The 21,011-nt window shown below is 47.6% G+C and overlaps 1 protein-coding gene across 1 annotated transcript in view; it reads right to left on the bottom strand.

Annotated features, from left to right (window-relative positions):
• Window positions 1–21,011, bottom strand: part of CFAP251 (cilia and flagella associated protein 251) — a 38,228-nt gene that overhangs the window by 6,723 nt on the left and 10,494 nt on the right. The window contains 10 exon segments of the mRNA XM_081174725.1: window positions 4,531–4,694; window positions 5,629–5,743; window positions 6,800–6,984; window positions 8,732–8,905; window positions 9,717–9,868; window positions 11,116–11,363; window positions 11,781–11,972; window positions 14,680–14,897; window positions 19,328–19,372; window positions 19,907–19,984. Of these exon segments, the coding sequence (XP_081030851.1) occupies window positions 4,531–4,694; window positions 5,629–5,743; window positions 6,800–6,984; window positions 8,732–8,905; window positions 9,717–9,868; window positions 11,116–11,363; window positions 11,781–11,972; window positions 14,680–14,897; window positions 19,328–19,372; window positions 19,907–19,984 (1,571 nt within the window).

Here is a 21,011-nt window from a genome sequence, read left to right as displayed (position 1 = left end):
CCCCTTGGCTGCTTGGCCAAAGAGTCTTGCCACCCCTAGGTGGGACTTGAACCCTTGTTCCAGGAGAGCTGGGCCATGTGGGAGCTGTGTGGGTCCTCTCGTCTTCCTGGCACTTGATTCAGGGGGGCAGCTGCACACCCCCTGGGTGTACGATGTCACACACATGTACGTGAAATCGCATAAAATGGAGAACATCATCCAAACCTCTGGAAATCCACAAAAATCTGCCAAACTCCACCATAATCGCGCCCTCCAAACCTCATTTCACAAACTCCAACTTTCCACATGTCTCAGAGGTTGGTGCAAAGCCGCAATAGGATTATAGTTACAAAGGCTCCTGGGATTGCTAGCTCTTTTCCCACGGTTTTTGCAGTTTCACCCCCTCTTTCTGGACCGTTTTTCCCCTTTTCGCACCTTTTCGCAATTTAAATCAATTTATTTATTTATTTCCCAGCACCACACATAGAAGGAGGTTGCACACAAGTTGAACGCATGTATGTGGGGAGACATCTGTACGCACATATATATGATCTACTAAAAACATACTGACAATCACAACAAAAACAGAAGCTTCCGATTGCTTGCTACAGGTGGTATTTCCAAGGAGGCTGGGGGCATAGGATAGTTTTGTGCTGATTTTGTATTTTCCAGCTGTGTGCTTCCCTCCTCCCCTTCTGGTCTGAGCACATGAAATAGCAATCCCTCACCCCCATAAGACACAAAAAAATAAATATATAAAAGAGTCCACATGTCTCACTCTAGGCATTATACACACACACACACCTCACACAGAAATAATGAAAGCCCTCAATTCCCGCAGTTCAATTTAATTTAATTTAATTCTTCAGCCTCCAAGCCCATCCCTGCAGGAGCCAAGGCAAGAATCCAGTTCGCACTGCCTTCTTTGCATCTGAGCATCTCACTGGAGACACTAATGAAAAGGTGATAACTGAACCGGGGTGGAGCCTGGGCTGCTTGAAGAGTGCTTCATATCCCCCTCACCACCTGATGAGGAGTTCTGTGCAACTAAAATCCCTGCATATCCCAGCATGATTGAATATAGCAGGGATGGAGGATGTTTTCCAGCCCAAGGGCCACATCCCCTTCTGAACAACCTCCAGTGGGCCAGATGCAGAAGTGGGTGAAGCAGTAAATGTGGGTTTTACCTTAGTAGTCTGGTTCCTACACAAACACACGTCCCTCTCTACCCTCCATCCAGACAAGCGAGAGCATGACCAGAGTTCAAGGACGCATATTCTAGTCAGGCTGAACCCACTTGTCCTGGCTCTCACTCTTCGCTTCAGGAAACCCAAAAGCTTCATTCAATAAATCAGCACATGCTCTCAGCATTAGCTCAAGTTAGACAAAAAAATCATTGCAATTACAAAGTGTAAATTGCAGCAAGGCTTACAAATTATTTTTGTATGGTTGTTTGCAAGCCTTGCTGAAGTTCTACACTTTGTAATTGCAATGGTATTTTGCCCTGCTTTATTGTAAATTTATTCTCCTTATCAATATGTTGTCGTTGTTCCAGTCCTGCCCACGCTTAACTAACAGCCATGCTTAACCATGGTTTGGTTAGTGCCCCATCCCAGACATTTGCCAAGCTGGAAAACAAACCATGCTTTGGGGAAAGAAACCTTTGCCCACCTGCGTGAAGGTCTGCAGCTTGTTGAACAAACTATAGTTAAAACAAACCACGGCTTGGTGTCATGCATGCATAGAGTGATTTCCAATATTTCCTCTTGCTTCAGCCTCAAAGAGCAGCATAAATTTTGATCCATGTGCCTGCACCCTGAATAAGGCTGTGCCTTCTGCGATCAAAACGCTTGATGCTTCTCTATATAATTAAGTTAAACTTGGACATTAAATATTGCAGACACACAGAAGATGCCAAAGGCAGCAGTAAACCACTAATTAGCTCATAAAGCTCCTTCCTCCATAAACAAACTACAAAGCCGTTCAAAACTGCCTGGACTCCAGCCAACAATTACAAAGAAGGATCATTTATATTCTAGTGCCTTCGTTTAAATCTTGCTCAGGCTGGACCTCCAACCGATTAAGTCACATAGACAAAGAGTGTGCATGTATGCACCTGCGTGGAGAAAATATTACGAGTACAGCTGTCCCACTGCAATTGTATTTTTTCTGCTTGCTCTGATACTAGTTAGCCAGATGCCCTAAAGCAGGGTGCAGAGAGGGAACCTGTGGCCCTCTCTGAGGCCATACACAGCTTTGTCCTCCAGCAGGCGGATACAGGAGTAGAGGCTCAGGAAGGAAACAACAAGGGGGCTTCCCCCACAGCCTGAGGCAGCCACCTCACTTTGCTTAATGGTAGGGTTATTGTTGTATTTTATTCTGTGAACTGCCCTGAGGAGATCTTAGGATGAAGGGCAGTACAGTGGTACCTCGGGATGCGAACGGGATCTGTTCCGGAGCCCTGTTCGCATCCCAGACGGAATGCAAGACGCGACGGCGCTTCTGCGCATGTTGCATTTCGCCACTTCCGTGTATGTGCGTGATGTCATTTTGAGCGTCTGCACATGTGCGAGTGGCAAAACCCAGAAGTAATGCGCTCCGTTACTTCCGGGTTGCTGCGGAACGCAACTCAAACGCGCTCAACCCAAAGCACATTCAACTCGAGGTATGGCTGTACAGTGGTGCCTCGCAAGATGAAATTAATTCGTTCCGCAAGTCTCTTCGTCTTGCGGGTTTTTCGTCTTGCGATGCACGGTTTCCCATAGGAATGCATTGAAAATCAATTAATGCGTTCCTAGGGAAACCGCCTTCAGACCAGGTCCGGGGACAGTCTGTCCCCGGACCTCTTCTGAAGGCTGGGGGGGGGGGGACGGACAAGGGCTTTTCTTCCCACCCCCAGCATTTTAAAAAACCCCGGGACAGCGGAGGACTTCTCCGCTGTCCGGGCGATCTTAAAATGCTGGCGGGTGGCATTTTAAAATCGCCCCGGGACAGCGGAGGACTTCTCCGCTGTCCGGGGCGATGTAAAAGCCCCTGGGAAGGCAGGCAGGGGGGACAAAGACTTTGCCCCCCGCCCGCCTTCAGAAGGTGTTCCCGCCCCCCCGCCCGGCTTGGGAGCAGCGTTCCGAAGCGGGGCGGCGGGGGCAGGTGTTCCCACCCCCCCACCGCCCCGCTTGGGAGCAGCGTTCCGAAGCGGGGCGGTGGGGGCAGGTGTTCCCGCCCCACCGCCCAGCTTCGGAGGAGGTCCGAGGACAGTGGGGAAGACGCGATGCGCTTCCCCACTGTCCCGGATATTTCCCTATGGGCTGTCATCTTGCGAAGCAAGCCCATAGGGAAATTCGTCTTGCGAAGCGCCTCCAAAACGGAGAACCCTTTCATCTAGCGGGTTTTCCGTCTTGCGAGGCGTTCGTCTTGCGAGGTACCACTGTATATATATTTAATAAACAAACAAGTAAGTAAATAGATAGGGCCAGCCCTGCATCCCAGCCAGTTTGGGATAATGCCTTTTACCCACACTTAAGAGCACTCTCAGGTGGGGGGGGGCAAGTCAATTTCATCTCAATTTCATCTCAATTTCTCCCAGTTTCTCATTTTTCAAATATACAGTGGTGCCTTGCAAGACGAAATTAATCCGTTCCGCGAGTCTCTTCATCTAGCGGTTTTATCGTCTTGCGAAGCAACCCTATTAGCGGCTTAGCAGATTAGCGCTATTAGCGGTTTAGCGGCTATTAAAGGCTTAGCGGCTATTAAAGGCTTAGCGGATTAGCGGCTAAAAGGCTATTAGCGGCTTAGCGGCTTAGAAAAAGGGGGAAAGCGGAAAAAAATCTGAACACTTGCAAGACGTTTTCGTCTTGTAAAGCAAGCCCATAGGGAAAATCGTCTTGCGAAGCAGCTCAAAAACGGAAAACTCTTTCGTCTAGCGGGTTTTCCGTTTGCAAGGCATTCGTCTTGCGGGGCACCACTGTACGTTCACTTCTCCACATTTCCACATCAGTTTGCATTAAAATAATTTTTTAAGTCCTCATCAGCATTTCTTGTGGATTTCTTCTAATAAACACACTTACGCTAAGCACTTCCCTCTAACTGAAATTAATATATGTATTTTAATTAAGAGATGTATTTGAATGCACACTTTCCCCTTGTGTTTACATTTTTGTGCACATTACTTGGCTGTAGAACTGCACTGCAAAATTTGGAGAAGTGAAAATTTCTATGGATGGTTGTGCTTCGATAAGTGTGAATTACCGTATTTTTTGCACCATAACACTCACTTTTTTCCTCCTAAAAAGTAAGGGGAAATGTCTGTGCGTGTTATGGAGGGAATGCCTACGGGTGGCATGCCTACGGATTTTCCTCCTCTAAAAACTACGTGTGTGTTATGGTCGGGTGCGTGCTATAGAGCGAAAAATACGGTAGTTAAGTCCCCCTTTAAATGTAAATCGGACTGAATTGCTTCCCTCCTCCCATCCCCTCAGTGGCTTGCTCTGCAAGTCAACCTTGCTGGCCATCCCAGCATTGATCAGGGGAAGTGAAAGCTCTGTTGCGACTTACACTAAATTAATGTCCCACTTCATCACAGTTAAGTCGTTACCCCCCGTCGTGAAGAGGTGGCACCCGTCGTAGGAGCACTCCAAGTTGGTGACGCCTGAAGGGTGGCAAATGAAAGCTGAGGACTTGTGCGGGTTCCCATCTATGGGCAGCATCTGCAGGCCGACCTAGGGAAGAATCCAGAAAACCTGAAGTGACTCTCCCCAAAGACTCACCTAGTCCGCCTCCCCACTCCACAGCCTAGAGTGTACACCAGGGATGGGGAGCCTGCCGCCCACCAGATGATGCCAGACTACAGCTCCCATCACCCTTGGCCACTGGCCGGGCTGGCTGAGGCTGATGGGAGTTGGAGTCCAACATGGAGAAATAGCTCAGTTGGTTGGAGCATGGTGCTGAGAATGCCAAGGTTGCAAGTTCAATCCCCGTATGGGACAGCCGCATATTCCTGCAATGTAGGGGATTGGACTAGGTGTTCTTCAGGGTCCTTTTCAACTCTACAATTCTAGAATTCAGTTCTATGTATGGAAGGCCAGGGATTCCCCCATCCTTGGTGTTAAGGCCAAGGAATTCTCCACCGCTGTTCCCACCATAGCAGGTACGTTGAGCGAGAAGACCTCTTTGGGGAATTTAGAGGCCTACCAAGGGCAGCTGAAGATTGCCACATCTTTTTGGCCATCTGCCAGCAGTTCAGGAACTGAGGGGACAGTTGGAGTCGTGCAACAGGCCAACAAAAGCTAGCAGACTTGGGTATTCCCTGCCATAATGGCTTTGAAAAAGGAGCAGACTGGGTTGGGAGAACCTGGGATGTCACAACAAAAAGCATATGACGTTGACAAGAATATATGGACAAAAATAAGTAGTTTACGATAAAGACAAAAGATCACGGCAATGTTCCTTGTAGCACTTTTTGTGGTTGTTCTGTACAACTGTGCCTGGGATTGTGTACAATAATGTGCTCAACACCCCACGGCTGTTCCTGACCCATCGCCAATGTCGGTTGCAAGCCTCCCTAATGTTTGAGGAGGGCAGAGGTCGAACTGGGAGCCTATCCCAGGCCTTGAAGGGACTCAGGATGGGGCTGGTCCAAAGACCTTCACCTGCCTTGTCTTTTGTAATGTAGGCCAAGTAGCGTCTCTGAGGATCATGTCCCTCTGCGAGTGGGAGCACCAGAATCTTCTCCAGGGGGGAGCCATAGGCTGGCCCCACAACAGTCTTCCTAAAATAAACAAAGCAACAACAGGAGCTCTGGAGCACCTGACCTTTAACAAATTAATCCAGGGATCACACCTAAGGATAGTGAAGGACAGCAGGCATCCCCGTCCCCACAAAAACATATATTTGCCACTGCCCCACGTATATTAAAATCCTGTATTGTGGTCATCTAATAAATCCTTGGCACCCCTTCACTCCCCACAGACTAGTTTCTCTCGAGTAACCCCTGCACTACCCAATCTATTAAATATACATAAATATATGCATATCCGGGGATAGAATGCATTGTTTTTGGAAATAGGTCAAATTAACTCATAACTTAATAAATATAAACTACCGCTCCACGTCAGAAGAAAAGGGTAGGCAAAGCCTAGTATCCAGCTTTTCATTACTTGCACTAAAGTGCTTCCATAAAAAAGTAAACACATGCTCTGAACTTTCCTCCCTAATGATAACAATGGGCTCCTACTTATTAATCAACTGAAATTTCAGATGATTAATCTACAAATTAAAGCTTACAGTCCTAGTTACAGTATCTTCCCATAGACCTCCTAATGGAGGAAGGAGTTTCAGCACTGCAAAAGGAGCCTGTGGTCAGGGATGATGGGAGATGGAGTCCAACAATATCTGATAGACCTCAGGTTCTTCAGACTTTGTCTAGGGGATAAGGTACCAGGGTCCACAGGGAAGCTAGTCGTCAGCAAGCTGTGTGACCAGGAAGGAAAGGGTTGTGTTTCAGAAGCAGCTATGAAAGGTCAGATGGACCAGAGATAAGATATTGTAGCTCAGGAGAGGGGGGGGGGGAGGTCAAGCTCAAGAAGACTGCAACTGAGCAGGTGGCAGGGCTGACACTGCCGCTGAGGTAGGGCCATTGCCGCACAGAGCTCAATCGGCTTTGTGAAACAGTGCATTGGTGGGAGTGCAGGTGGCGAGATGGTCTGGACCCTGGTTGTCTGGAGTTCCACTTGGAAAGACACACAAATACAGCACTTACAGGGAAATAGGAGTGGGATAATTGCAGGAGACACGGAAGTAATAAACCAGAGATTTACCAGGTTACCTGCACAATCTTGTGGTTACATTATACATTTTCATTTTGTACTGATCGTTGGCAGTGAGGAAAAAATATTCTGTGGTGAGAGGTGGGTACCAGGTGATGCACCTGGGGACGGCATGTTGTTCGATGCGGTCCCTTCGGATGACAACCAGCTCATCCTTGACACTCTTCTCCAGGTCATATTCCACCTGGAAACAAGGTAACAGAGACCCAGTGATGGGGTGTGTGTGTCCAAACATCTGTGTCCATCACTTGGTTTCCCTGAAGCTGAATGTGTGAAAGTGACTCTACTGGGGGTGTGGAGGAACTATGTTTGAACTAGGGACGTGAGAGAAATTCGATCCAGTTAACGTTTAAAGGTGAATCTAGCAAATGTACATTTTCTGAAACTGCAACAGAACCCTCCTTCAAAATTTGCACTTTTCTGGATTTCATAATGCAGTTCCTCAGCCACGTAATGTGTGTAGAAATGCACGCGCCAAAGTAAAGCATGCAAAAAATGCACAGATTAGTGAAACTAACAAACCATGATGCATCCTCAGGAGGGAAATGTCATGGATTTGTTGGACAAAGAGGAATGGTGGGAGGAGCGAACTGGGGAAGCCCCAAGGGAATCTCCAAGAAAAGATGGCTCAGTGCCTGGGGACTGGTGGTGGGACAACGATGGGTGGTCAGAGGGAGAAGAGGAAGAAGACTGGGAGGAGGAGGTGTCGACAACTGAGGAGGTACTGTAACTGGGCTTAGTGAGCTGGGAGAGTCTGTGGCAGAGAGAAGTCCAGAATCAGAGTTAGAAGCTGAAGCAGGGGAGGAGGGAGGCCATGAGGCAGAGATGAGTTGGGCTGGTGAAGAGTCACAGTGTCTTCCCCCTCCTGCTGCAACAAGCTCCCCTCTCACTTTGTCTCCCAGAACCAGAAGAGGCATGAAAAGGACAGATGAGAGATTGGCGACACACAGACACAGTGATGGAATCTATACACATATAAAAAAAGTTCTGAAAATGCTTTTTTAAAAAAAGTATATTGAGTTTTCCATAAGGCTCACCATCGTCATCTAGTATCACATTGTATATTGCACTTAAAACACACTTAAAAGGTTTTATTTGCAGCTGTATAGTTGAGTCCAGTCTCCGATTGCTTGGGGAAAAGCCCACAAGAGGAAGAGACTAAGGCAGCTACAGGGAGGCAGGGACCTTTAGTCTCAGCAATTACTTCATGGGGGCAAGAGCTACCGGAGATACGTTGCTGTGATCATTAGGCCTGACAGTCCTGTGCAGATCCTGTTTCTGCTAATATTTTATTATTATTATTATTATTATTATTATTATTATTATTATTATTATTATTATTAACATTAGGAAGAACTTCCTGACAGTAAGAGCTGTTTGACAGTGGAATTTGCTGCCAAGGAGTGTGGTGGAGTCTCCTCCTTTGGAGGTCTTTAAGCTGAGGCTTGACAACCATATGTCAGGAGTGCTCAGATGGTGTTTCCTGCTTGGCAGGGGGTTGGACTCGATGGCCCTTCTGGTCTCTTCCAACTCTTATGATTCTATGATTCTAATAAAGAGTTAATGCCCAACTTGCATGGTGTGGTTTATTGCTGGCTTGCTCCTGACCGGAAATGATGCTTTGCAAAAAGGTATGTATTAAGAAAACTGCATACTAAATTGTGTGCATTAGGAGAAATGCTGGTGCATTTGACCGGATGTGTGGTGGAATGAGCTTGGTATTCTACCCTTGCTGAACCTCCACAGGGCTGAAGTTGAAGAGTGGGGGCTAGTCATGGCTGTTGGGCAACCTGACTTGCACCACTAGCTTGACCTCCCAAGTCCCTGGTTCCCAGCCTCCAATGGCTCCGCTCTGAAACATCTCCAGGCTGACACATTTCTATGCAACTATGCAGCATGACCAGAAACTGTATCCTGCTCACAGCACCTACCAAGAGTCGATCTTCGCCAAGAGTTAAGAGCCAAGGCTCATCGCTGTCCAAGTGAACCCCAAAGAGAATGGTGCGAATGGGCTTGTAATGGGAGTGCAAGGCTGCCAGGCGGTCCCAGACTTTCTTCCCCTCAACCATGGTTTGTTTGTAAAGGTTCAATGAAATGTTTTCATCCTGAAAGACAATTAAAGAAAAACCCCACTTTGTATCAATGAATCGTTTCCTTTCGTTTTTCCTTTGCCACAGCAGCACAGCTGTTTAGAGCAACGGTCAGCAAACTTTTTCAGCAGGGGGCCAGTCCACTGTCCCTCAGACCTTGTAGGGGGCCAGGCTATATTTTAGACAAAAATTTGAACAAATTCCTATGCCCCACAAATAACCCAGAGATGCATTTTAAATAAAAGCACACATTCTACTCATGTAAAAACACACTGTCCATGGGCTGGATTTAGAAGGCGATTGGGCCGGATCCGGCCCCCAGGCCTTAGTTTGCCTACCCATGGTTTAGAGCGTTGGATTTTGAAAGCTGCCCTATACTGAGTCACATCACTGCTCCTTGTAGCTCAGTACTGCCTACATGGACTGGCAGCAGCACTTCAGACAGGGGTCCCTCCCAGCCCTATCTGGAGATGCCATCGGGGTTTGAACCCAGGACCTGTGGCAACGGCAGGCAAGGCTGGTGCTCTGCCCCTGGGCTTCCAGCATGGAGAGATATGGCTTCACATCCCTTCTTGGCCGTGAAAGCTCATTGCGGTCACTGGCCTGTTGCAAGGTTGTTAGGGATATAAAATGGGGGCAAGGGGGCAGGGTGAGAGAGCCATGGACGCTGCTCTGAACTTCTTGGGGAAAGGGCCGAATTGTATTTGCAGTAAAACATTGATTCCATTTTCCCTCAGACTGCTTCTGTGTTGTGGGGAGATACAAGAAATGCTTCTGTAGGAGTAAAGCGCTATGTGACTCACACATAAGGGGAAGGAATACTCACAGCAGTCGCAAGATACTGGGAGTCAGGAGAGAAGCTCATGATGGTGATGGGAGTGCTGGAATATCGGAAAGGCTCTGGACAGTCGTTTTCCAAAGTTATAGAATCCAAAATGTAAACACTTCCATCAATGAATCCGGCTGCCAATAATGAACCTAAAAAGTGCATGGGAGAAATAGGTGTTCCGCAAACTTCTCATCCCAGCAAGATTGGATGATCTAAGGCAGCCGACCCCAGCCTGAATTACTCCAGATGTTTTGGACAACCACTGTCATCAGCTCTGTGCTGGTGAAGATGACGGGAGCTGCAGCACAAAACCTCTGGAGGAAACCAAGTCAGCAATGGCTGGTATAAGGCAACATCTTTTTCTACTGGTGAGAGGGTGGTTCCTCACAATTAGGTGGGAAAGAATTAAAATGTTGGTTCCTCGTGGCAACTAATATAATGCTATATTGGCATGGACAAGATCTTTCCGTAGGGCTATCTTAAGCATTATTGCTGTCCAGCAATTTTAATTAAAAACTGCCTACTTGTGACTTCTGACTCTTATTTGCATTCTGTTCAAGAGATAGAGCCATCACCAACGAACCTACGCTTCATCCCTCCACAGGGAACAGATAACTCAAAGGGCAATTCTTCAGCTATGCTGAACAGGAAGTCTATAGAGGGAGACTCCACAAGGAAGAAGCTTCTGATTAAAGGCAAAGTAGCCCTCCAAAAGCTCAGTAGTTTGGCCCTGCAAGTACACATTTATTTATTTATTTATTTATTTATTTATTTATTTATTTATTTATTTATTTTTAGTCAAATCCTGCAAATCAGGTTTGAAAAATTATGGGAGGGCAACACAAAGAATGCTAGAAAGCAGCTAGCTGGAAATAATGCTTTCTTTAAAATGTGAATTAAAAGGATTACAATTCCAAAAAAACCCCCTGCTGGTGCGGAAGCAATTAGAACAAACAAAAACCACTGTTAATGACCAGCAACGGGGCCTCTTCCCTGGATTCTTCCTTAGAAAGAGTTAATCTGATTTTGAGGATCCATAATTACAGAACTAGCATTGCTTAAACTGTATGCATGCAAAGAATTATTGCAAAGGCATCAATAGACTCAAACTCTCCCTTCCCTTCAAAAGAAATGAACCCTGTACCCCCAACCTGCCAAAAATCTCCCCCCCTCCCCAGACTTCTTTTTGCAGGGGCGAAACTAGGCTTTCTTTCACGCAGGTTAAAGACCCAGTTTGGCACACCCACACCCAGGCATTTGCATGCACAAACACAGGCTTGGAACCGCAATGGCACCCCTTTGGAGGCTTCACATGGGGCAAAAAGCCTGGCTGGTCTGCCCCCACCCCTGTAGCTACAGCTCTGCCTCTTGCAAAGGAAGGAGTATGGATCAATACCACTGGAGTCATAGCAGAGGCTCTGGATGCTTTCACCCTTAAAGATTCGGCTAATGAGGTATTTATTGATCTTGTAGTTCCACACTTTCAGGAGCCCGCAGAAACTCCCCTTGGCCATGAGAGGTTTGCTCGGGTGGCAGCTGACGGCATGGACGGCCTCCTTGGGCTCCTCTAGGCACTTGCTGACTTTCGTCCCTTCCGTCTTGACGTGGATCACCAACGCATCCACCGTGGAAATAATAAAATTCCTGCACCGTGAAAAAGAAACAGAATTTTGATTCACACTCCAGAGCAGGCATAGGCAAACTCGGCCCTACAGATGTTTTTGGCCTACAACTTCCATGATCCCTAGCTAGCAGGACCAGTGGTCAGGGATGATGGGAATTGTAGTCCCAAAACATCTGGAGGGCCGAGTTTTTGTATGCCTGCTCCAGAGTAACATGCTGAGACAGTGAATATGAGATTTACTGGATGCCTACCATTCATCTCAGTTTTTCTATATGGTTCGTTATATAACTTACCTCTTTGTGACCGATATATACACAGAAAATGAATGCGAAGCTGCACAGACGGCCTTAAGTGGTGGCAGCTTTTGGGACAACATCACCATGAGTAGCAAATAGCCCTGCAGGGTGGGACCAAACCCGATTCTCTTCAGTTCTCACCTGACAACAAAGGGAAGCCCTGCTAAAGTGCTAGAAGTGGGGAATTTGGTGGTGTCCTCAGGACACATAGGTTTCTTGGAGAAGGATATGGATCGGATGCGTCCCAGTTTAAACTGGCTGTACCAGTGAAGAAGCTGAAGGTCTCCATCATAGAATTTCACATGGCCTTTGACATCACAGGTCACAAAATTCCTGAAAGGAAAATCAATTTGTTGTAGAGATATGGCATCACATTGGCCACAAAGAATAATATTAAAACCTAAAATAGGTAATATACTATTGCTCTGGACTTGCCTCTTAAAAGAAAAACCTAGCTACAGGGCTGGGCCAAAGACATTTTGCTTCCTGGGGCAAAGGACAAGGTGAGGGGAGTGCCTCAGGTGGCAGGATCCACAGGTTAGCAGATTCTGATGTAGATCTTTACCGCCCCCTTGTCACTGATGTAGATCTTCATTCATCCCCTCTTCCCTGGCAGGAACGGGGGCACCATTTTGTGGTTCGCCCCAGGTGCCACAATGCCTTGGCAACCATTCTCTGTATCCAAGTCAGCAAGACTGCAGCTGAATGTGCAAGACAAGCAGTGGGGAGCATCTCTGCCATACCTGAGTGCAGCACACCAGCTCAGAGGAGGCAGAACAGGGTGCAAGACACACACAGCTCTGCTCCACACCTGCTACCTGCAGTGGATATTTCAATCTGTCCTGCTGAGTCAGAATCTGGACAAACATAATGTGAATGGCTTCTACTGGCAGCTAAGGGCCACAAAATAGGGAGCACAGGACATTATTATTATCAGGACCAACGTCTGTCATCAGTAAGAGCTCTACCTCAACCGAGCATTGAAAGTAGATAGGAAAAGCCATAGCTCAGTGGTAGAGCACCTGTGTTCAGATGGTCCCAGGTTCAATCCCCAGTGGTGATGTCCCCTGCCCAGAACCCTAGAGAGCTGCTGCCAGTCTGTGTAGACGATATTGGGCTAGATGGACTACTGACTCAGCATAAAACAGTTTTCTATATTCTATTATACTCATGTATATTGTTCAGACAGTGCCAGTCTTTTATCCTTTGAGGGCCAGCCCTGTCATTAGGAAGAGTGAGGCAGAAGCTGAGGGTGGCGAACGCTGCCAAAGTCTGAGAAGATGTGTTGCCTGGCCAGCAGCTTAATGTCACCACTTGGGGGAGAGGGAACCGTCTTGCAGCCATTGTTGGGGCCAAATTCAACAGTTTTGGTAGGTGGGATGGAGTGAGGGCTGCCATCTCTTCCTTCAGGCCTTGTTTTGAATGAGGCGGGTGAGCAGGTGTGCTTTGGAAATCTCATTCCAAATAGTTATTTCCAAGGGAGAGGAAAATTTGCTGGCAATCAGTTAGTAGAACCACAGAGAAGGAGGAGAATTTGGCAAAACAATTTCTTGCTCTTGCACTAAACTATGTTTCTTGGGATTCTTTGGCTCCCTGAGGTTCAGTTAGCAATTCAGATCCAGGGAGCCCATGTCACAGATGCTGAAGCTCTGGCCCTTGTGACAGAGGAGGTCCCGTGATAAATAATGTGTTGCCTGCATTGCCAGGGCAGCTGCTTGGCCTTGAAACCACATCTAGTGCTGCCTTGGTCTTCTCATAGAGCTGCTGCGCTGTGTGCTATTTGTGAGACAGGATGGCAGGTCTCTTGGGAAGCCCTTGATACAACCAACCCTTTCATGGGATGCAATCCATCCCTTGCTTTTGCACTTTTCTCTGTTCCTGAATGCAGCAGTGCCCTCTGCTGGGTAAAACTGGGGAACTCCTCTTAACACTCACCAGGTGTCCCATAAATGACAGCCAAACTAAATACAGTACAGTAACGCCACAGTGGAAGGAGGGGCAAATTGGATCAGAAGAGTGGCAGGCTGCATTTGGACAGGGGTTGCTAGGTCAGCAAGCATCCCAGACCCTAAGATTTCAGGGCCCAAACCTGAGACCCCCTGATGGTGTCATGGGGCCCCAGTGATGTCATAGGGGGTGGACTCTGGAAAGAAGAGGAGGTTAAGGGGTGATATGATAGCCATGTTCAAAGATATAAAAGGATGTCACATAGAGGAGGGAGAAAGGTTGTTTTCTGCTGCTCCAGAGAAGCGGACACGGAGCAATGGATCCAAACTACAAGAAAGAAGATTCCACCTAAACATTAGGAAGAACTTCCTGACAGTAAGAGCTGTTCGACAGTGGAATTTGCTGCCAAGGAGTGTGGTGGAGTCTCCTTCTTTGGAGGTCTTTAAGCAGAGGCTTGACAACCATATGTCAGGAGTGCTCTGATGGTGTTTCCTGCTTGGCACGGGGTTGGACTCAATGGCCCTTGTGGTCTCTTCCAACTCTATGATTCTATGATTCTAAGTCTGTGCAATATGTGTAGAGATGGGGGTTAATGCGACAGGGGAAGAACAAGGGAAGGAAGGCAAACCCCGTGCCCTGAGAGTCAATCCAATAATTTGCAGCTGGCTACTGCTGGGCTGATGCCTGCAAGCTGCACACGTTGTCTTCCTATTTAATAAATTACATTGCATTAAGGGCCCTTTCACCCCCCCTGGAGATTCAAGCCGTCCTCCTGCCACCTGGAGGGGGCCAGGGAAGCCCCAAGGTTTCAGGTCAGCCCTGGAAGGTCTGGCAACCCTAACTGGGGCTACTGGTGACAGGTTCTCCCCTCCCCCCCCCCCCCGCCCGTAGGGGTAGGATGGGCCTGTTAAGATGGCCTTCTCCCAGAGACATATGGAATCTAAGGATTTGCTGAATACTTTTGTGGATTCTCCACTTGGCCTGGCTGGTCTTCCATGGATGCGCTCATGGTGCCTGAAGATCTAGCATGGTCACTTGATGCCCAGGCGACAAGGCAGATGTGATATGTAAACCTGAGAGATAAGCTGCTCACTTGTCTGTGATGGCCAGCACTGTGATCCCATCCCGCTGCAAGTGCACCAGCTTGATGGCTTTCATGTTGTAGGGTTTGACGCACACAGCAGAAGACTTGGAGGGAGGGCAAACGGCATCCCAGACCACCAGCTTCCCTTCCATGGTCCCAGTAATGGCTTGAGTAGAGCTGAAGTGGAAAATGGTCTGGCTGAAGATCCCCACGACCTTGTTGAATGACTGGAGAAGGGAGAAAGGGAAAGATGCCCTTCGCCACCAAGCAAAACACAAAGCAGCCAGCGACAGAAGGGCTTTCAAATGCATACAAGTGGCAGAGAACAGAGGTAGAAGAATGTGAGCTCTCGCTCTCTCTCCAGTTCTCTTTTTTTCCAATTTTAAGGTCAATTTGTACCCCATTTCTGCATCAGTTGGCGAATCTTTATTTTAAAAATTCTACAGCTGCATTTTCCTGCACAATCCTTCCAAAGGACACATTTTTGCAAGCCAACACACCACATTTTGCACATCGCTTTCAATAACATACACGTTCTTATGACCTGTGTCCCATAATATGTGAGGTTTTTGCTTGCCAAACTGCATCACCTAATTCAGACACAAGCACATTGTTTCAGTTTGCATACTGTTTCAGGGAGTGTGAATTAAGTGGACTTGCATTAGAAGCAAATTCCTCACCTGTCCCTACCAGAGAATAAGAGAGGGCAGGGTGGGTGGGTGGGTGTGTTTTCGGTGGTTCTCACCCCCACCCCCAGCATTGCACAAACAGCAAGCACAGCTCCTCTGCCCCATCCATATAACTAAGAGAAACAAAGGAGATTGGGGACAGGTGGAAGAGAGAAAGAGAGGAAGGAAGGAAGACTTGGGCATAGGCACAGGGCACAATTTGCACAAAACATTGCATATGCTAATTTGTATGTGAAAATACAGATCTAAGCCTCTGAGCCAACCTAATGTATTACTTGTGCATTCCTTTGTTCTCTTTATCTGGAAACAGTTCCTACCTCCAATATCCTCTAAAATTGTTTCCCCTTCCCTCTCCCCAAGGCACTTTCACGTACATTTGTGGGGAAATGCCCTGTGTGATTTATAAATGTTAATTGTATTTGCTGTGCTGACTGACGGTTTTATTTAACTAAACTGGAATATACTTTTATTCACTGGAAAAGGAAATGGGGTGAGGGCTGTTGAAGAAGAGAACACACTTTTGCTCTCCTTCAGCAGTTATCAAACACACATGCTTAATTTTATTATATTTGCTGTACTCAATGAAGTCAACCATTACTATAGGTTGTTCATATTTATGAGTTTGCAAGTTGAGAAGAGCTGTTTAGGGCAGCCCTGTTTAGGAAAGCTTTTAATGTTTAACAGACTATTGTATTTTAATATTTTGTTGGAAGCCGCCCAGAGTGGCTGAGGAAACCCAGCCAGATGGGTGGGGTATAAATAATAAATTGTTGTTGTTGATGTTGTTGTTGTTAAGATGTTGTGTGGCTGAAGGCTTATTGGCCCCTGCACTTAGCAGCATGCTCAAGAGCCGTATAAGCAAAGTTTTGTTTGTTTGTCTGTTTTGTTTTTAAAAGGCAGGAAGATAGTGGGCAGGAGCTCCGAGGACCAGGGCAAAGACCCCAGGCCACCCCCTTACGACACTCCTGAAAGAAAGAAGGAAAGAGGGAAACATTAGCAAGGAAGAGAGGAAGAAGGAGAGACTGTCATATGCTAGTGTAAGGTAGTGGTTTGAGTCTTGGACTAGGATCTGGGTCAACCAGGGTTCAAATTCCCACTCAGTCACAAAGTTCACTGGGCGGCCTTGAGCCAGTCCCTGCCTCTCAGCCTAACCCACCTCACAGGGTTGCTGTGGGGACTGAAGGAGAACCATGTAGGCCACCTCAAGCCAAGACATAAGGGTGAGTGAAGCTCTCCTTTGGGAACAAGGGTAGGAGGAGACCAGCAATGCCTCCTATTTGCCAAGAGGTTGCTGAGAAGGTGGCAGACCCGCCCTTCAAAGCATGTGGCGCAGCCGTCGCTGCCACTGTGTCGGCAGCAGCGGGCAACACGTTCCTTTGAGGCCAGATCAGCTGCCCCTGTGAATCCTGCCACCTGAGGCAGCCGCCTCACCTCGCCTCATGGATGAGCCGGACTTGCCTTGAGCTCTTTGGAGGATAAAGGTGGGATAGAAATGCAGTTAATAAATAATAAATAAATAAATATTGACTCAAGGTTATGAAAATGGAGGGAGGGGAGAGAACTTTTTGCCAGAAAAAGCTATTTGGCGGTGCAACGGACACCCTTGGAAGGTGGTAGACTCTCCTTCCTTGGAGGTTTCAAAGCAGAGGTTGGGTGAGCATCCGTCAAGGATGTTTTAGCTGAGATCCCTGCATTGCAGGGGGTTGAGCTGAACGATCCTCAGGGTTCCTTCCAACTCTACAATTCTATGCTTTTATGTTCCTTATTAATCTCCGGGTTCCCAAAAGCACAAAGCCCTTTGTTCCCACTGCACAAAATGTGTTGAGCTGCCAGTTCAGAATGTTAGGTACGTACAGTATTGAAGTTCTCACCCTGGCCACCAGGGGTATTGTGTATATAGTTTTCACTCAGGTCCACGTCAGTTACTGTATTTTTCGCTCCATAGGGTGCACCTAGTTTTTAGGGGGGGGGAATAAAGGGGGGAATTATTCCCACCCCCAGCCCCAAAGAGCAAAGAAGCCAAGACAGCGAGCGGGATCCATCCCGCTCGCTGTCTTGGCTTCCTCTTTAGCCGCGCGCAACCTCTCCAGCCGGGAGAGGCTGCACGCGGCATTGGCAGAAGCCAAGACAGCGAGCGGGATGGATCCCACTTGCTGTCTTGGCTTCCTTTTTAGCCTCAGGGCTGGGGCGGGGGAAGCCCGAGCTTCCCCCGACCCCAGCACCCAAAACGGGTCTGGGAGCGGCGGCAAGGTTGCAAAGCCTTTGGAGTGCAGCGTGAGTTCCCAATGTTCTCCAAAGGCTTCAGGGATAGCCGCCTGAAGCCTTTGGAGTGCAGCGGGAACTTGCGCTGCGCTCCAAAGGCTTCGGGTTCCTTTCACTGAAGCCAGGAGAATCTTGCTCTCCTGGCTTCAGCAAAAGGAACCCGAAGCCTTCGGAGCGCAGCGCAAGTTCCCGCTGCACTCCAAAGGCTTCAGGCGGCTATCCCTGAAGCGTGGAGAGCGAGAGGGGTCGGTGCTCACCGACCCCTCTCGCTCTCCATTCGCTCCACAGGACACACACACATTTCCCCTTCATTTTTGGAGGGGGAAAAGTGTGTCCTATAGAGCGAAAAATACGTTACTTTAGGCGGGAAACCCTGGGTTGTTGTTGTTGTTACAATGTGACATGCAGCTGCCTATAAAAACTGGCTGGCTGAGTTGTTCAGTTCAGTTTCAGCTTACTTATAAAGAACTACTTGGAGAAATCTCTGTGTCGCCTGCTATGTCCACCCACTATTCCTCAGCCTCTGCAGGCCCAAGGTGTTCAAGACGGCCTGAGTTTTAATCGCGCTACTAGCAGTCCAGGCAGCGCTGCGGGACGTGCTAAAGGAGAAGCTTAAAAATCACTAAGCTCCAAAGCCGTCCAAAATTGCTGTCCACCATGCGTTCTACCACCAGGACCAGGCAGAGGGTGAGAACTTCAATACATAACACAGAATATACTCTGGAGCACTACTTCAGAGTATTTTTGCCCTCCTCCGCTCTCCGCAAACCCAGCCAAGCCCCTCATAATCCATTTGCTGCTGCTTGGCTGGGCAGGCTGATGGGCAGAGTGTGCAGCACGCCAGTCTCAAGATCTGTGGAACATCCTCCCATCAGATGTCAAGGGAATAAACAACAATCCGACTTTTAGAAGACATCTGAAGGCATACCTTAGGGAACTTTTTAATGTTTGAAGTTTTATTCTGCTTTTAATGTTCTGTTGAAACCCGCCCAGAGTGGCTGGGGAAACGCAGCCAAATGGGTGGGGTAGAAATAAATTATTATTATTATTATTATTATTATTATTATTATTATTATTATTATTATTATTATTTCGTTCAGCAATTGCTCATTCAAAACAGAATGAGTCAAATGACATGAACACAAGCAGCAGGGCTGGATGGGACGACATACCCTCCAGTTTAAAGGTTTGCTTTCAGCTTAATTGCACCATCAAGGTACTAACAGGCAAGTCTTTAAACTGTTTATAACACTGGCCTTGGACTGGAGATAGCCAGGGTCAGCCAATTGTGTGAATTGGCCTCTGGGTGTCTAGCCATGGTGAGTTTGCACACAGATTGTCTGGTCACCTGTTTTTGCTGAAGGACTTTGGATTTGCTTGCTGCAGAACCATAACACAAAACATAGGCGCCAACTCCTAGGGGCTGCGGTCCCTTTGCCTCCCCATAAAATATTTGAGCCCCACCCCCAGTTGATGGGTGGTGCTGAGGAGGAGGAGCAACAACAGATGCCACTGTGTGCTTACCCACTGGCTCTCTGCCTGGCAAGCAAGCAGGGGGCACCATGCGAAAGAAGAAGACAACGACGGGCAGCAGTTGGCAACAACAGTGGTGACGACATAGAGGAAGGGTAGGAGGGCGCCTTGCCCAAAGGCCCTCCAAAGGTGTCAGTTCTGTACATTCCTAAGGTGATCAATGCAATACTCACTTTATCTGTCAGGGGCGGAGCATGGTAGTGCAAGATGTCGGCATTCTAAGAAGACATGGAGGAAAAAACAGAATCAAATCTCAGACACCACCAAGGCCTGTCTCCCACCCCTCCACTTCACTGTGAGCAGCCCATTTCCAGTAAGCTTATTATTCTAAGAACCTTCTAACATCGTTTTCTTCTTTCCTCCTCATCACTTTTTCCTTTCATGCCATGTCTTTACATAACAAGGGCAGAGCCTATGTCTTGTTTTTGTTGAACTGCAAGCCTTCTGGGAACCTTTCCAGCTGATGAATGGAGGGTAAATGCATTGGATGTGTTAATGAATGAACCTGGGACCTTCTGTGTGCAAACCAAAAGCTGAGTTATGGTCCCTCCCCAACATTTTCAGAAGTGCCGGCACTACCCAGGCCAAAGGCAGCCTTGAACCTTGTCTGGGATTTCCAGGAGGCTGAATTCTGATCATTTCTGTGTTGGAGCTGCACAGTCATAAAACAGAGAACACTTACATCCCCCGTGGACTTATTACCAGCTAAAACAACATACCAAAGTACAGCAGACATTTTTATTCCAACTTACCCATATGTAGAAGATGACTTGAATTTTACTGTTGCTGACCAGCTCATTATGGTCTCGGGAATTAAAGGCAATGTAATCCTGGAAAATGAACAAGCTCAGAGGTGACAGCAGTAGCAGAATGACACTTTAGCTCAGGGGTCAGCAAACCTTTTCAGCAGGAGGCCAGTCCACTGTGCCTCAAACCTTGTGGGGGACTGGACTATATTTTGGGGAGGGAATGAACAAATTCCTATGCCCCACAAACAACCCAGAGATGCATTTTAAATACAGTGGTGCCTCGCAAGACGAAATTAATCTGTTCCGCGAGTCTCTTCGTCTTGCGGTTTTTTCATCTTGCGAAGCACGGCTATTAGCGGCTTAGCGGCTTTAAGAAAAAGGAAACAAACTCACAAGAACTTGCAAGACGTTTTGTCTTGCGAAGCAAGCCCATAGGGAAATACGTCTTGCAGAATGACTCAAAAAACGCAAAACCCTTTCGTCTAGCGAGTTTTTCGTCTTGCGAGGCATTTGTCTTGCGGGGCACCACTGTAAAAGGACACATTCTACTCATAAAAACACGCTGATTCCCAGACTGTCTGTGGGCCAGATTGAGAAGGCGACTGGGCCAGATCCGGCCCCCGGGCCTTAGTTTGCCTACCCATGCTTTAGCTCATGGCACTTAAAATTTCTTCTCATTTGGAAGCCTACATAGAGTTTGACCCCTAAGTCAGCCTTCCTCAAATGGATGCCTCCCTCCAGATGTCTCAGACCCCAACTCAGACCGTGTGGTCAATGGGCAGGGATGATGGGAGTTGTAGTCCAGAACATCCGGAGAGCTCCAGGTTGGGAAAGGCTGCTTTAATGAAATCTGATGCCTAAGTATTAACTAAGAGTCAGTTCGCACACTTTTTTTCTGCTACACTGATGAATTGTTGTTGTCTCTACAGGTAAGGATTCACAGAATCAATGTAGTGTGTGCACGCACACAAATGTCCACATCTATCTCACCAGTCATACATACGCAGTGCTTTTAAAAAGAACGAGAAAAGCCTGTGTGGTGCGGTGAATGGAGCATTTGGAATGGCGAGACCTGGGCTCAAATCCCCAGGTACTCAGGCAGCGGCCA

The sequence above is a fragment of the Podarcis bocagei genome (assembly GCF_964188305.1).
Source record: "Podarcis bocagei genome assembly, chromosome: 16".
NCBI lineage: Eukaryota > Metazoa > Chordata > Lepidosauria > Squamata > Lacertidae > Podarcis > Podarcis bocagei.
This window is presented reverse-complemented; position numbering and strand designations above follow the sequence as displayed.